General features: G+C 27.2%; 1 protein-coding gene and 1 long non-coding RNA gene across 2 annotated transcripts; both read right to left on the reverse strand.

Moving 5' to 3' along the window:
- Positions 1-5791: 5791 nt before the first annotated feature.
- LOC114375816 lies at positions 5792-10326 on the reverse strand. Its single transcript, XR_003658853.1, has 3 exons — positions 10138-10326; positions 9790-9888; positions 5792-6282 (listed from the first exon to the last, which is right to left on the reverse strand). It is a non-coding gene; the product is annotated as an uncharacterized LOC114375816 (long non-coding RNA).
- A 2880-nt stretch (positions 10327-13206) lies between these two features.
- LOC114377249 lies at positions 13207-14871 on the reverse strand. The gene is made up of 3 exons (XM_028335681.1): positions 14780-14871; positions 14082-14562; positions 13207-13571 (listed from the first exon to the last, which is right to left on the reverse strand). The coding sequence occupies exons 1-3, from the start codon at positions 14869-14871 to the stop codon at positions 13464-13466; spliced, it is 681 nt and encodes a 226-aa protein (XP_028191482.1). The 3' UTR covers positions 13207-13463.
- Between the last annotated feature and the right edge of the window lie 238 nt (positions 14872-15109).

Here is a 15109-nt window from a genome sequence, read left to right on the forward strand (position 1 = left end):
GCGTACAAAATAATTTGGCCCCTTTAAGAAATTATTTGTATGCTTTACACCATAAGTTTATACAAACAAATTAATTTTTTTGAGTTCCTTTATTTGATCTTGTCCAAAAACTTAAATTATATTTAAAAAATATAACATTAAAATTTAATTCTTTTTTTATTCATTTAAAAGTTTAATTCTATATTGAACTTATGTTTTGTGGGATTAGGTTTTAAAATATTGTTGTTGGTAAAAAAAAATCGAGTCTTTTCTGTCGTCGGTCTAAGTTTGGGTCCATGTTCTTTGACCTTGCACTTTGCACTAATACGAACCAGTAACAACAATTACCTAGCCTTTTATCAAATTGCTAGGACAATTTTACCCATAGCCGATTAAGTTTAAATGTATACATTGTTGAAAAACAATATTTGCTTAGATACATTATAAAATAGTAGGTTCATTTTTTTTACGGAAAGATAATTATATCATTTCATTAATCAATTTTGCATCGATATAAACAAGATATAATCAAAATTGTAAGAACTAACATAAAATTTTGGAATCCTCATCTTATGAGCTACAATATTGACTTATCTCTTTACAAAACTTACCCTAAAGTTTTAGAATATTAGGGTTTGAATATCTCTATTACAACAAATTAATAACTAACAACTCAAATTTGTCAATAATAAAAAAATATTAAGTAGTGGGGAATTACTCGAAGACTAAAACCTCCATAATAAATCAAAAGGATAAAACTATATTTTTAATTCACGTAAATATGATTAGATTTAATTTTAATTCCTCATTTTTTTGTTTGTTATAGTCTCATGACTTTTATTTTTAAAATAATTTCTATCTCAATTAATTTACTAAAAATATGACATATATTTAACTATATCATGTCATATGTCACCTTATAATGGTTGTTGATGTAAAATATTTAGATATATTTCATGTTAAAATAGATAATATGTGTATTGATAGTGTAAATTATATTATCATTTAATTACAAATTATTATATATAATAAGTTTGTTAATTTTTATAATAATTATCATAAAAGTCATCTCAATGATAATTTTTTATTGATTGAGAGCATAAAATCTTTTACATTGACATTATATAGAGAACATATCTTATGAGAAAAAATATTTTATATGAGTGAGATAATTAAATCTGAATCATATAACAATAAATGAAGGGTTGAAATTTAATGTAAAAAATTACATAATTTGTTAAGTAATCACATGATATTAAATATTGATCGTCGATATTTGATTATACGGTTCGAATTTAATCATCTTACTCTTATAAAATAGTTTTATTTCAGATGATATGTCATCAACATTATATACATATTAAACTTTTCATATTATTACTGATAGAGAGTATTTAAAAAAATATAAGTATTCAAATAAAAATCATATAATTACTTATTTTCTTTTCTATCTTTTGTCGAGTACAAAAAGAAAAAAAAAGCATCAACATTAAAAAAAAACTAAAACCAAATTTAATTATATTAATAGGAACTAAATATACATAAGTCTATATCAAAATTAGGGATTGGCCTTTTATTTACTCTTTTACTATCTACTATTATTAATTGAAAAAATAAGTTTTAATAAATTTATAAACAATGTATTGAAAAGAGAGAAATATTTAACATATGAAAACAATTCATAACATAAACATGAATAAAAAAAAAATCATAACATAAACAATCATGAAATATATGATCTAAATTTTTTAATTGATTAATATTAAGTGGTTTTTGGTAATTTGTTATTAAGAAAGTAACGAAAATTTTAACAACTAATGATTTCATGTGTATCCTATTTAAAATATAATACTCTTCATATTTATATTTATTATATCTCAAATGAATGATATGTAGTAGTCACCAACATTAAAAAATCATATAATTACTTATTTTCTTTTCTATCTTTTGTCGAGTACAAAAAGAAAAAAAAAAGCATCAACATTAAAAAAAAACTAAAACCAAATTTAATTATATTAATAGGAACTAAATATACATAAGTCTATATCAAAATTAGGGATTGGCCTTTTATTTACTCTTTTACTATCTACTATTATTAACTGAAAAAATAAGTTTTAATAAATTTATAAACAATGTATTGAAAAGAGAGAAATATTTAACATATGAAAACAATTCATAACATAAACATGAATAAAAAAAAAATCATAACATAAACAATCATGAAATATATGATCTAAATTTTTTAATTGATTAATATTAAGTGGTTTTTGGTAATTTGTTATTAAGAAAGTAACGAAAATTTTAACAACTAATGATTTCATGTGTATCCTATTTAAAATATAATACTCTTCATATTTATATTTATTATATCTCAAATGAATGATATGTAGTAGTCACCAACCACTAAGAAGCGTGAACTTCCAAAAACGTAAAGGTAAGAAAGGTCCTAAATATTATCAGTTTTATTTTCATGTTTTTTTTTTGTTGATTAAACTTAATGTCCTTAATTGGCTATATTAAAGTTCAGACACTCAACAAGTGCAATATTTTATTTATAACAACAGTAAATTGTGGAGTATTAAAAATTGATTCATAAGCTAAGATGCAATCCAATTAAAAAAAAAACTAAAGATATATAAGATGCAATCCAATCCAAATATATTTACATGCTTAGTTTGGATTCAAGGGCTTCCATTTCTCTGCATAAAGTTCAAAGAGGTAAACGACAGTAGTCGTATTTATCTATTTGCCATGCATGAACACGAAAAAAAGGCTATTGGACCACTAAAGAAGTTTCGCTAATTTTCTTTCTCCTTTCTTCTAGCCCATTCCACAAAAATATGACAATTTTTAAATAAATAAGTAAAAAAGGGTAAGTATCATCCATTATAGACACTGCTCAGTAGTTAATATATATGTAATTTCTTATAAAGATAAGAGCATTTTTATAACTACCAACTAGTAAACCTTATATATATATATATATATATATATATATATATATATATATATATATATATATATATATATATATATATATATATATAGGTTTAATATTTTTTAATTCCTACAAATTTAACATTTTTTTTCATTTTTTTTGTGATTTTTTTCATTTTAATCATTGTAAAATGCGTTTTTATTTTTTGTCCTTAAAATACTTTAAATAATATTTTTTATTATTATTCAAAATGTTATCTAAAATATTTTTAAAATAAAAAAAATATTTTACAAAGATTAAAACAAAAAAAAATACAAAAATAAAAATAAAAAACATTAAATTACACAAATTAAAAAATATATTTAAGTCTATATCTCTATCTATATTTATCAGTTGCAGTGTACCTTCATTTTATTTGTGTAATCATTGACTTGAGTGTATATCGAAGTGCCTTACGAGTACTTTCCCTTTTACTCCATGTTTAGCACTCTATTGCATGAAGGTAGAATTTACCATTAAAGCAGTCTTATTAGCAACTAAAAAAAAATCTTAATTAGCATGTTCATTCATAGATCTAGGAGTGAATGTACCAGCTCACTTAAAAAAAAATCATTAATTATATATGACAAATATCGATATATATACAACCATATGCCATATATAGTCAATTAATGGTTAAAAATATCATGGAAAAGATTAACAATTTGCAACTTTATCTCACACACGCACACAAATGTATACTCTTTTATGCATTCCATTTTACAACGAAACTCTCTTTTCTTAACGCATTATAACTCATGAAAGATGTCACACTGAACTTATTATATGCATATGCATATACCTTCAAATCTGTACAAATGGATAGAAAACAAATCGACATGGACATCACCTAAAGCTTTGTCTGTCCTCGTGTTAAAGCCATACAAGTTTTTACTTACCCCAATGCAAAAAAAAGAATCATGCAAGTTTCAGACGAAGTTGGTTTAGTCCACATCAAAAAGTGGGGATATACAGATTGAACGAAAACTCGGGGGGTGCGATTGCATTTTTCACTTTTGGTGTGCGAATATGAAAGGTAAAAAAAGAAAAAAGAATAAATCGACTATGTTTTTGCTTTATAATTTTGTAACCGACGAGAAGTATCTAACTCTTTGCTTAAAGTATATGAACTAATTGTGTTGTATTTCTTTTTTTTTAACAGGAGTTGTGTTGTATTTCTAAATCAATTAGTATACAATAACTTTCAATAAATTTTCATTAATGTTTTATATATTTAATACTGATCATTAATCCTCAAGACACTATCCAAGAGCTAATTTAGATATTAGATGTGTTGCCCCGGAAATTTTTAATATAACTAAATTTAGCTCTTTAAATTATATATATTTTGGTGGCTTATAGTAAGAAAAACTTAAAGTCTCATATCTGTTAGTTAAAAATAAAGTAAGTTAAAATATATAAATAAAGGATAATCTTCATCTTTAAACTAACTTTTAAAATTAAATTAGACCTGAATCTAAAATGATAAAGGGATAACCTTGGCCCTTTAAGCACACTAATATATAGTATTCTTGTACCATAATAGATTCTATATATCTTTTTGGGGGTGGGGGAATGTTTCCAATTTGCAAGTGTTGGACTCCATAATACCTTCTGTAACTTGCAATTTGTTTCTGGCCGGATATAAGACATGTAGCATTTGTGTGTGTAGATCAAGGTATCTTCTTACTAGCGCGCTAGAGACTATTTTTTTAAGGATCAGAAAATATTGAAATAAATTTTGCCTTTAATAATAAACCAGTTTTTATACACATTTAGGAATCAAACCTGATCGATATGTTTAACAGATCTAACTGCAAGCAAAACATCAAATGTGTCATACTTTAGCTTTTTTTTTTTTACACTTTAAAACACGCCCACATTTTTAAAATTTTGTCAATGCATAATAGAACGAGAGAGTGTATTTCAAGTCAAACTCCGACTCTAAATTATTATAAGTGGTGTGAATGGTGCAAGTTTAAGGAATCTTTTGCATGTGGATATGTTTAGTATTTAAGTGACATTCTTTTACTTTTTAAAAAAATCCTCTTCTGTTAAATTCAGTTTGTAATTTTTTAAGAGCTATTTGAGTATGCATTATTTATTCTTCATTCTAACTTTTTTTACCATAATTTATACCTATTTGTTTTCTACACCAAAGATCACGGGTGTTCTCCTAACCCACTGAATCAGAAACTAATCTTATTTATGGTGCATGACTGTTGACTCAAGAAAATTTTACGACGAGAATTAAAATTTTATAGACTATGAGTATCATTTATTAGAGACCCTTTATTTGAGCTAAGTATAACTAATATGAGTGTGACTGCTTTTGCTTATGAGTATCTGCATATCTAAAATTTTATATAACTGCATATCTAAAATTTTATATAACTGCATATCTAAATCTAATATTCAAACTTGAGAGTTGAAACTACTTTGTTAAATTGAAACTTGAGGTTATGCACATCAATTGATCAATGTGTTTAATGATTGAGATAATTTTATTTGAGTCTAATAATAACACTATGAGAAATGATAAGAGCATTGGTTAAAGAAGTAAAAATATTTTTTTCTATTAAATGCATAAAAATTCATTCTTCTCTAACTGTACTTTCATATTATCTGTTTTAAAATAATTTTCCTTTTAAATCCTTTAACTAACTACCGTAAGACTATTATAAATAAAAAAATCTCCATCAAAATACTACTAAACAAGAACCTAAGACGATATTATTATCATTTACAAACCTAAAATTTGAATTCTATTTTTTTTATTCATAAGCATAAAAAATATTATATTTAACTAATTAAGTTAGATCTCTCCTTAAATGAAATGTGAAAAGATAATTATCCCTTTAATCAAAGAGTCATGGGCGGAAAAATGAAGAATAGAAAGAATGAAAGAATAGTCCAACTACAACTTTATGCAAAAACATCCATGATTACAAAGTTGATATTGATGATGATGATGATTTGGGGACCTTTTTTTATAATGTTCACGAAAATTAAGGATGTTTGTGTTGTTGGTTGGGTGGTGCACGTGGGAGGCAGGGGCAGTAAAATTCCCCGTCCGTCCCCCGTGGTTTTCTCTCAAGTGTTTTTGGGGGGTAGAAATAGAAAGCAGAAAGCTGTGGCGCAGACAGTGACATGTATATCCATCACTTTATTAAAGTCATAGCAGCAGCATGCATTGCATAACATAGCACAAGTGTCTATCTATTGCATTGCACCAGTCTTCAACTCAGAAAGAAAGACAGTGCTAGGCGTTTTGTCTCTGTGTCTCTTGTATGCTATATAAACCAACGCTTCTGTTTCTGGGCCTCCTTACCAAATAAATACACACAAAACATAACTGACATGTTCGTTTCAGTTGCCTTGGATGAACCAATTTTTAAATTTAAGATTACTACTACTACTTCACTCTTTTTTACCACCTTCAATTCTTTTATAACTACCTTTTAAGTGTAATTTTTATAATAATTAATAAAATTAAATTTAGATTCAACTAACCAAGTGATTAAACACTATTTATTGACATATTGAAGTTAAAATTAAATTGTCTCGATATTTACCTTCTAATCAAATTCTAAATTATTCTGAATTTTTTTTATGAGTTGGAGAGTTAAAAAAAAAATAGAATCCAACTAACTAATCAACGAACCAATAAATAAAAAGTCTTAATTGAAGATTACATTGATATTGCATTAGAAATTTCAAGAGAATGGACTATTACATGTTTAAATTCTATAGAAAAATCATCTCATCAATCTCATTTATCATGTGGACACAAACTTAATAATATTAAATAGAATGAACAATGATTAATAAATTTAATATTTTTTAAAAAAAAATTAAAATATCAAATTAAACTCAAAAATATATAAACAACCAAATCAAACTTAAAATAATAAATTAGAGAAAAAAATAATTTAACCTTTTTTTTATCTCTTTTTCTTCCCTTTAATCTACCCGTTTTAAAAGAGACTAATATGATTACTCTTTTTCATTTCCTCTAGCAAAGAGACCCTAAAATGGGACAACAAACTTTTCTCTTTCGCTACTTTTTAAACTAAAAACATGGTGCATAGAGAAGTAATGATTGTTATATGTAATTTTTATTGTATACATGAATGAAGTGAAAAAAAGTTAAGTTAAGCAAGGATGGTGTATGTTTAGATTAAAATTAGAAAAAATATGTGCACGTTTTAATGAATATTTAACAGATGAAGATAAAATAAAAGTAAAAATGATAATTTCCATGAGATCTTTTGATAAAATTATTTTTTTATTTGATTTTCAAAGATGGAGTAAGTTGTTGATGGTAGTAGGGGAAGGGAAGGAGGGCCCCCAATGGACTGAATGGTGATGATGGTCACTTTCCTTCACAATCCACTCACTGGTCGACAACCACAACACAATAATAATCCCTCTTTCTTTCTCTTTCTCTTTCTCTCTAATCAATGGGACTTTGTCTCCTCGATTGATTTTGTCTTTTGCTTCTCAATGGCCAGCTTTTCCCTGTTTCTTTTTTAGTCTTATTAGTCGCCCGCATTCATCGTACTCCCCATCATATGTCCATATCTCCCTTCCCACCCCTTTTCTTTCCACACTCTTTTTACGTGGATCTAACCAAATTTAATGTCATAATAATACTTGGAATACTAAGTATTTACATATATACATGTCCTACTTTATATTTCAATTGACAACCATGTCTTCAATTTCCATGTTGACATGTTCATAATGTGTCTCGTTATTGGGAATCAAATTAAAGAAATGACTGAGTGCATGTTTAGAAATGTGATGGACCAAGTTAAACAAAATCTTTGATAACCTTAAAGCTACTTTTTCATGTGGTGAAAAATTGTAATGAGAGTAAAACATTGTAATTACTTTTTTTCAATCTTTGTCCATCAATTCAAACACATGCACTGTAAATTTATGGAGAAGATTTAGATTTAATTTTCTCATAATTTATTTTCAGAGATGGACAAAGAAGTTTAAGTATAACATTTATTCATAAAACTGATTTTTAAAAAAATAAAATAAGATACTATTGAGAAATCAAAAACTTTAATTACAGTGTTTATTAAAGAAAAGAAAACAAGAAGGGCAAGTTGTTTCCTATATATATAATTTTTGTTGATATTTAAATTTAGAATAATTAAATGAAAGTCTTTTAAAAATCTTTAGTTTGAAGAATTTCTTTGACTTTCTGAAGAAAAAAAAAAAACTAACATGGGCAAGGATGAGTAGATGCTGCATTAGTGAGTGTCTAATAAGGATTGTATGCCATGAAAAGTTGCCCTATGCTTTGCTTAGTTCCAAAAAGCAAAGAGTTGGTGGGTCCATCATAGGAGACAAAGGGTATCCCATGATCACTGACCTGCGATTGGGGCATCGCGTACTGCTACAAGCAAGTGCTTTTTATCAAAGTTGAGCTTGGGAAAAACATTAAGGAGAAAAAAAAAAGGGTGGGTGCCCGTAGTCATTATCTTTTTGGGATATTAAATACTAGTTTCAGGAAGCATAATTATAGATGAAAGATTTTAGTTGAGGTTTAGATTTGTTTCAAGATCTCTCATTATCGCTGAATCCTGATAAGGTTATCTTAATCAAACCTGCCGGGCCTACTCATGTGGTTTTTTTAACCTTAAAAGTAGGGGTGTGAAAAAATAACTTTTTCAATTAAACTGAATTGTAATTGATTTTTTTTTGGAATTAATTCAAGAAAAAAAATGTGTTATTTTACAAAATAAATTCTGTTAACAGAATTATTTCTATAAAACCAAGTTGGTTAATCAAATTAGTTTTTATTTAAATATTTTTTTTATTTTGAAAAAATAGTTAAAAATTTAGTTTGAAAATCAGTTTGAAATTAATTAGAAACTAGTTCAATTCAAAATTATTTTTTTATGATTAATCTGATTTTGAATCAATTTCTAAATTAATTTGATTATTTAAATATAAAATTAAATTGGTTAAAACAATTCGAAACCAATTCAATTCGATCTTTTCACCGAATCAATTTTTACATACTCTACCTTAAAGTTATATAAAAAGACCCTTAGCTAAGCCCTAAATCTTTATATTAGGATGGGGAATTAGACACTAAATGCATCTACCAATTAAATGAGGATGGTAATAAATACTGCTATTTATTACTTTTTAACTATATATATTAGTACAATTTGTTTGTTTACTTGTCAATAAATATTAATTAATTAGACTATTTTTTATTTAAATTATACAAATATGTATATTTTGACAAGATTATATATATTTCACAATAATTTTCCCAACTTCGAGAAATTTTTGGGTTTGTAAGATTTAGATTAGAAACCCATTGCAGCATAAAACTTTTTTGCCAATGATGATTCAACACATGTACAAACACTCAGCATTTTGACAAGAAGGCAAAAGAATATTTTTGGGATCTGAGATTAAGTAGGAAAAAAATTAGGACTAAAGTATACTGGTATTTGAGAATAAGAATCAAATAACCGTCTAGTGATAATATTTATGAATATTAAATTATTTTAGGCTGATCTTGCACTATATATAGTTTTCCAGTAACCATCTAATGATACCTACAATATTCACTATTTTGCTTAAAAAAAAGTCTACGTGTATTTTTGTGTGAAGAATTGTTATATTGACAATTTATATATTGGCTAAATTTAAATTATAACAGAGTGAAAAGGACTTGTTAAAAAGATAAAAAGGAAAGAGATTTGCTTTTGAAGTTGTGGACTCAAAAAATTAAAGGGTTAACAATATATGCCTCTAATTTATAAGATAAAAAAAATGCAAACAAAATTAATATTTACCTATAAAAAAAATGCAAACACAGAAATGCAATCTCCTTAGTCCTTTAACTGGATCAATACCATCAAGTGCTCACTGTTCCTGCCCACATGTGGATGCTACTGCAATTTCAGAGAATCAGAGTACTGCAGTGGTGTTTGTAAAACCCCACTAAAACCATGCATATAATTGGGGTTCATACGAACCTATTGATGGACCAAGTTCAAAATTTATGAAAGGTAAGAAATTGATAGAATGTAAGAACAAGATTATAATTATTTAGAGAAGTCCCAACCCAACTAATTAAACGTGTGGTGGAACTATGTCAATTAATTTTTGAGCAGAAGGAAAAGCAATGAGATCTTACGTACCTTTTCATGTATTGGTGCCACCCTCCTCCTAAACAAGCTTCTATGATGAATTCCCTTAATTCTAGACACAAAAGGGAATGGTGGCCTATTTTGTGAGAGATAATGAAAGGAATTATTTAAATTTTCTCTTGAAAAAACATAAAACCACACCGTGCAATCGTGAGTTGGTTGTTAGAAAATCAATTTCGGGTGTTAGTGACGCATCTCAATCGCATCGGCACAACCATGTCCAAGTTCAAATTTTGATCATTGTTCGTTATTGGGTCATAATCTTTTTTTCAACCATCAATTTTGTACGAACTTTAATGGATTGCTTGTTTTTGTTCGCCCAATTGTTTAGGACTTTAGGCTTAGGGGTTTCCCAACAAAATAAAGTGTATCTTTTTGCTTTTAATTAGGGTGCCTAAGTGCCTTTAATTTGTTTAAAATGAAAATTGGATAAGTAATTTATAAAAGTCTAAATTTAATTATTCAATCAATCATGAGAATCTTAATTAGACACAATTTTATCGAAAAGTGAAAAAAATATGTATATCAATTTGAACAAACCCCCATCATCTTCAATGAAAAGATTAAAAAAACTAATTAATTATTTCTGTCATTGAGGTATTATCCGTTTTAATGTTTAGTGATTTAATGTTTAGTAATTGGTCACAAATTTTTTCTTATCAAAAGTCACCTTGATAAGTTAAGAGAGAAGGATGTTGCCTTTACTCTTAATTCCTAAGCCACTTGAGATCTTTTTGACATGTCGAAAAAATTTCTATTTTTTCTTTGCTTTTTTTTTATCTCTTTTAGTAAATAATAATAATTATTACTATTAAGCCTAATTTAATATAAAATTACTGACTTGGGCATCAGCCACCAAACGGTGAACAAAAATTACACACAACGCACACATATTTTAAGAATAATTTTTTTTTTTCATTAAATAATTTTTTTTTAATATAAAGGTAACAATTAATATTTGTTTTACTTAAAAATGAAGGGAATTTTAATAATAACACAGACACTTCCGTATGAAAAGAAAATATATATATACACCATTAGTAAATTATTAAATATTAAAACAATACATGATACTATTAGTCTAAGTTTATAATATTTATACTAACAATTTAATTTTATTAGACAAAATCATACCAATTTAAGAGATTTTTTTGCATTCTTTAAATATAAACAAGTAATAACCATTTTAAAACAGGAGTAGTGTATCATTTTAATTTAAAAATGAAAAGCATGTTAACTATAAAAAGTATTTAACATGTTAAAAATATTGTTACAAATAATTAAAGACGATATTTATTTTAGAAGAGATAGGGGCGTAGGGGGGGGGTTCATTTATTTCCGTGGAATCTGAATGGACAAAGCAGAGTTGGTAATGTGTCATTTCTTTTCCATCTTTTGGTTTGCAACAGCCAGCAGGAACAGGAAGGGAAGGTTATTGAGTTGCGTCGTAACCCTAACCCACAAGTGATGGGTCGAAGAGTGTCGGAAGTACTTGTCAAAATGGTATACAAAACTTAGACATCAACTTCTCCTTAATCAATTTCATTTCTGGGATTTTATGAACCCTGAAAAATGCACCCATCTCTCTCTTTAGGAGGAGCAAAAGAGTCATTTATTAAAGAGACAAAAGGTATATTGGAAATTTACCTAATGTTTTTTTTTTATCTAATTCAATAAATCAATTATATTTTTGACTATCGAAATAAATCATGGACGATTATATCTTAATTTTTATCATTCAAACATAATGATCTATATACATATGATCCATTAACACCATATGTTAAAGGTTTGCAATTACCATTAATAACTTTGTGTAGGGTGTGAACTTAATCAATTCACTAGTTAAATTATTTGATATTATGTTCTAATTTTGTAAATCAAAATTCACATAAATTGAACATTTATTGATCTATTACTTAGGGGAAAAAAGTGTTTTTGGTCCTTTTATTTTTTGTTAAATTTGATTTTGATTCCTGTATTTTTAAATTGATGAATTTAGTCCTCACTTTTATAAAACATGTAAATTTAATGCCTCTTTCAATTTTGTACCGGTCAAAACTACAGCTAAATGTTAAGTTTAAACCCGAGTAAGGACTGAATTTATATATTTTCAAATTTTGACAGATTAAATTCTTCAATTTGAAAGTATATAGACCAAAACTAAGTTTAACTAAAGGTATATAGACTAAAAATACTTCTTCTTCTTCTTATTATCTAATAATAGATATTTACTTATATTTTAAAAAACTTATTATTTGTTAGAATAAAGAACTACTGCGGTGAAGTATTAATTAGATTTTTGTTTGCGTACAGTTTTATAAATTTATCTAGTTAACTTTCAAATTATCAATTTGATTATAAAATAGACAGACATGATCATTTGACATAAACTATCAAATTTTTGCACTTGCATAACTTAATAACATTTTCTAGAATATAAAAACCTAGACAATCTATTGATTAAACATATGAGAGATCAGATTATATTATAAATTATACCAATTGTTTCCTTAAAAAAAAATTACATAAAAATTCTTACACTACTCAACAATCTTTAATTAGATAAATTTACTCAAAATTTACCTATGAATTAAAAATTTATTTCATATAAATCATGTTCTAAAAAAAACTATATTAATTTAAAAATATTTGAGTCAATTATCTCTTTCTCTTAATCTCTAGTTTGTAATATTAAAAAGATCTAGTTCAGTTGAACCGTATATTATAAATTTTCTTTATGATATCGTATTCAATTCTTAAAAAAAAAAAATCTTAATCTGTAATTGTCTGTCCAATTTTTATGCTGTGTCTTGATTGAATTAGCAATTTTATTATACACAACTGTTACAAGTTAATAAAGATTAGCAGGGAAGACTACGAACATCAACTAGAAAAGGAAAAAAAATAGAATTACAATAATTAACTTCGACGGTTAACCAGAAATGGCATTTGGTCTAGTGGTATGATTACGGTGCGAGATGTCCCAAGTTCAATTCTCGGAATGCCCCGTTTTTAGAAAGAAGTTTTAATCTATTTTAATGCTTAATCGTATACATAGTCAGTGAATCGACAGATAATGTGTCTATCTCCGAAAGAGGGTAGAGACTGAAAAGAAAATGGGAGAATATACAGTTACATGTTGTTTGATCATTAAAATAAAATAAGTAAACTAAATGTGTATACCAAAATGAAATGTAATCTTTATTATTGTATAAATTATATATAGACAATGGAACTAGATAAAAAGAATCTATAAACTAGAGCCAACTGAAGCCAAGACATTTTGAGATTGATCAGTGGTTGAGTCCATTCCACTAGTGTAGCCCATACCTAGCAGCAACTTCTCTCCATTCCTTCTGCTCCGATAGGTACCCATGCCTTAACAAATACCTCTTAAGCTCGATCCCAAGGTTCCTAATTGGCTACACAACACACCAAACACCGAATATCAGGTTCAAAGTGTTACCACTCTTTTTGAATCATAACACAAGTTACACACCAAATTTTTAAAGATAAGTAACAAAGGAATAGATAGCACTTCAATTTTGAACACAAATTTGGTGGAGTTTAATAGACTAGTTTAAAAGTTTATTAGCTAATTATTACTAGTTTAATATGATTTTTAAGATAATTATTACTAGATTTTAATTTTTATGTATTATCAATCTAAAAAATTTAGGTTGTTAATAGATCATAAATTATATGATTTTGTAAGATAATTATTGTGAAAATTAACAAACTTATTATGCATGTCAGTTTTATAATTAAATAACCCTATGTTTGTGTACTATTAATGCATATGTCAATCACATGAAAGTGTAAAAAAAAAATTGTGTATGCATGTGTTTTTTTTTGTTCAATTTGTGGCATTCATTTCTCAGAATACAGCATTGCAAATTTTGGTAAACCGCAAATAACTTGATTAATATTACCTCAGCATGAGATTCCAAAGCAAGCCTAAAGAATTCAGAGGCAACAAAATGCTTGCCCACAGACTCAGCCATTTTGATTTGGCCAACCCAATAAGAAGATGTCTCAAGCCTATCAAAATGACATTTGCTACAATTCAAAGCAGAGTAGAATGGTGTGGATGACTTGCTTCTAACACGGAACGATGATGCTACTGGAGTTTTTGGCACAGAAGCAGAAACCTTCTCTTGGGAACTGTTCTTTGTTGTTTTTTCCGCAAGTTGTTGTGGGAATGCGACACTTTTCTTCAATCCGAGATTGACATTTTCTGTGGATGTTTTATCATGTGTGTCAATGGGAGCTTGAGTTGTGCTAATGGATTTGGGTTTCCTCTGTGCAACAACAATTTTTGTTTTGGTAATAGACTTGTCCCACACGGGTCTCCCTTGGATAATGTTTGTGCTCCTAGTGGTACCAAAAACTCGGTTTTGTCTGAAACTAAAGCTAATAATTGAAAAAAAAAGTTTATAGCAAGTGAAATTAACAGTGTGTTTGGTTTATCATCCTGGATTCCTTAAACCGACGTTCGAGCAAAAGTAAAAAATGTTACTTCTCAAAAACGGTATCTTGGAATGTGTGTGGTGTCTTGAAATGTGTGTCCATCCATTCAATCATAAAATCAAACACACATTAAATTGTTGAATAAAAAATTTTACGTTACCTTTGGTGGGCTTCACCCGTGCCAATTTTGGTTGCTTGGTTGGTCTTTTGGTTGATTTTTGGCTTCGAATCGTTCGCTTTGCCTGGTACCATGTAAGAAAAGTCTTTGTATAAAAAAAAAAGAAAAAAAAACTAATAATAATACTAATACTAAAGGAAAAAGTGAAGGGATGATCAATGGTGCATGATGAAAAAAAATTGCTTTGTAACCTGGAAGTGGAGTGAGAAGAGAATCCATGAAAAAGATATCAACAGAGTTCAACAATCATGTGTCTAAGATTGTGGGTCATATGCAATTACCACTAACTGGACTCCTTGAGGTGTAACCGTT

This window comes from Glycine soja, chromosome 11 (genome assembly GCF_004193775.1).
Source record: "Glycine soja cultivar W05 chromosome 11, ASM419377v2, whole genome shotgun sequence".
In the NCBI taxonomy this organism is placed as follows: domain Eukaryota; kingdom Viridiplantae; phylum Streptophyta; class Magnoliopsida; order Fabales; family Fabaceae; genus Glycine; species Glycine soja.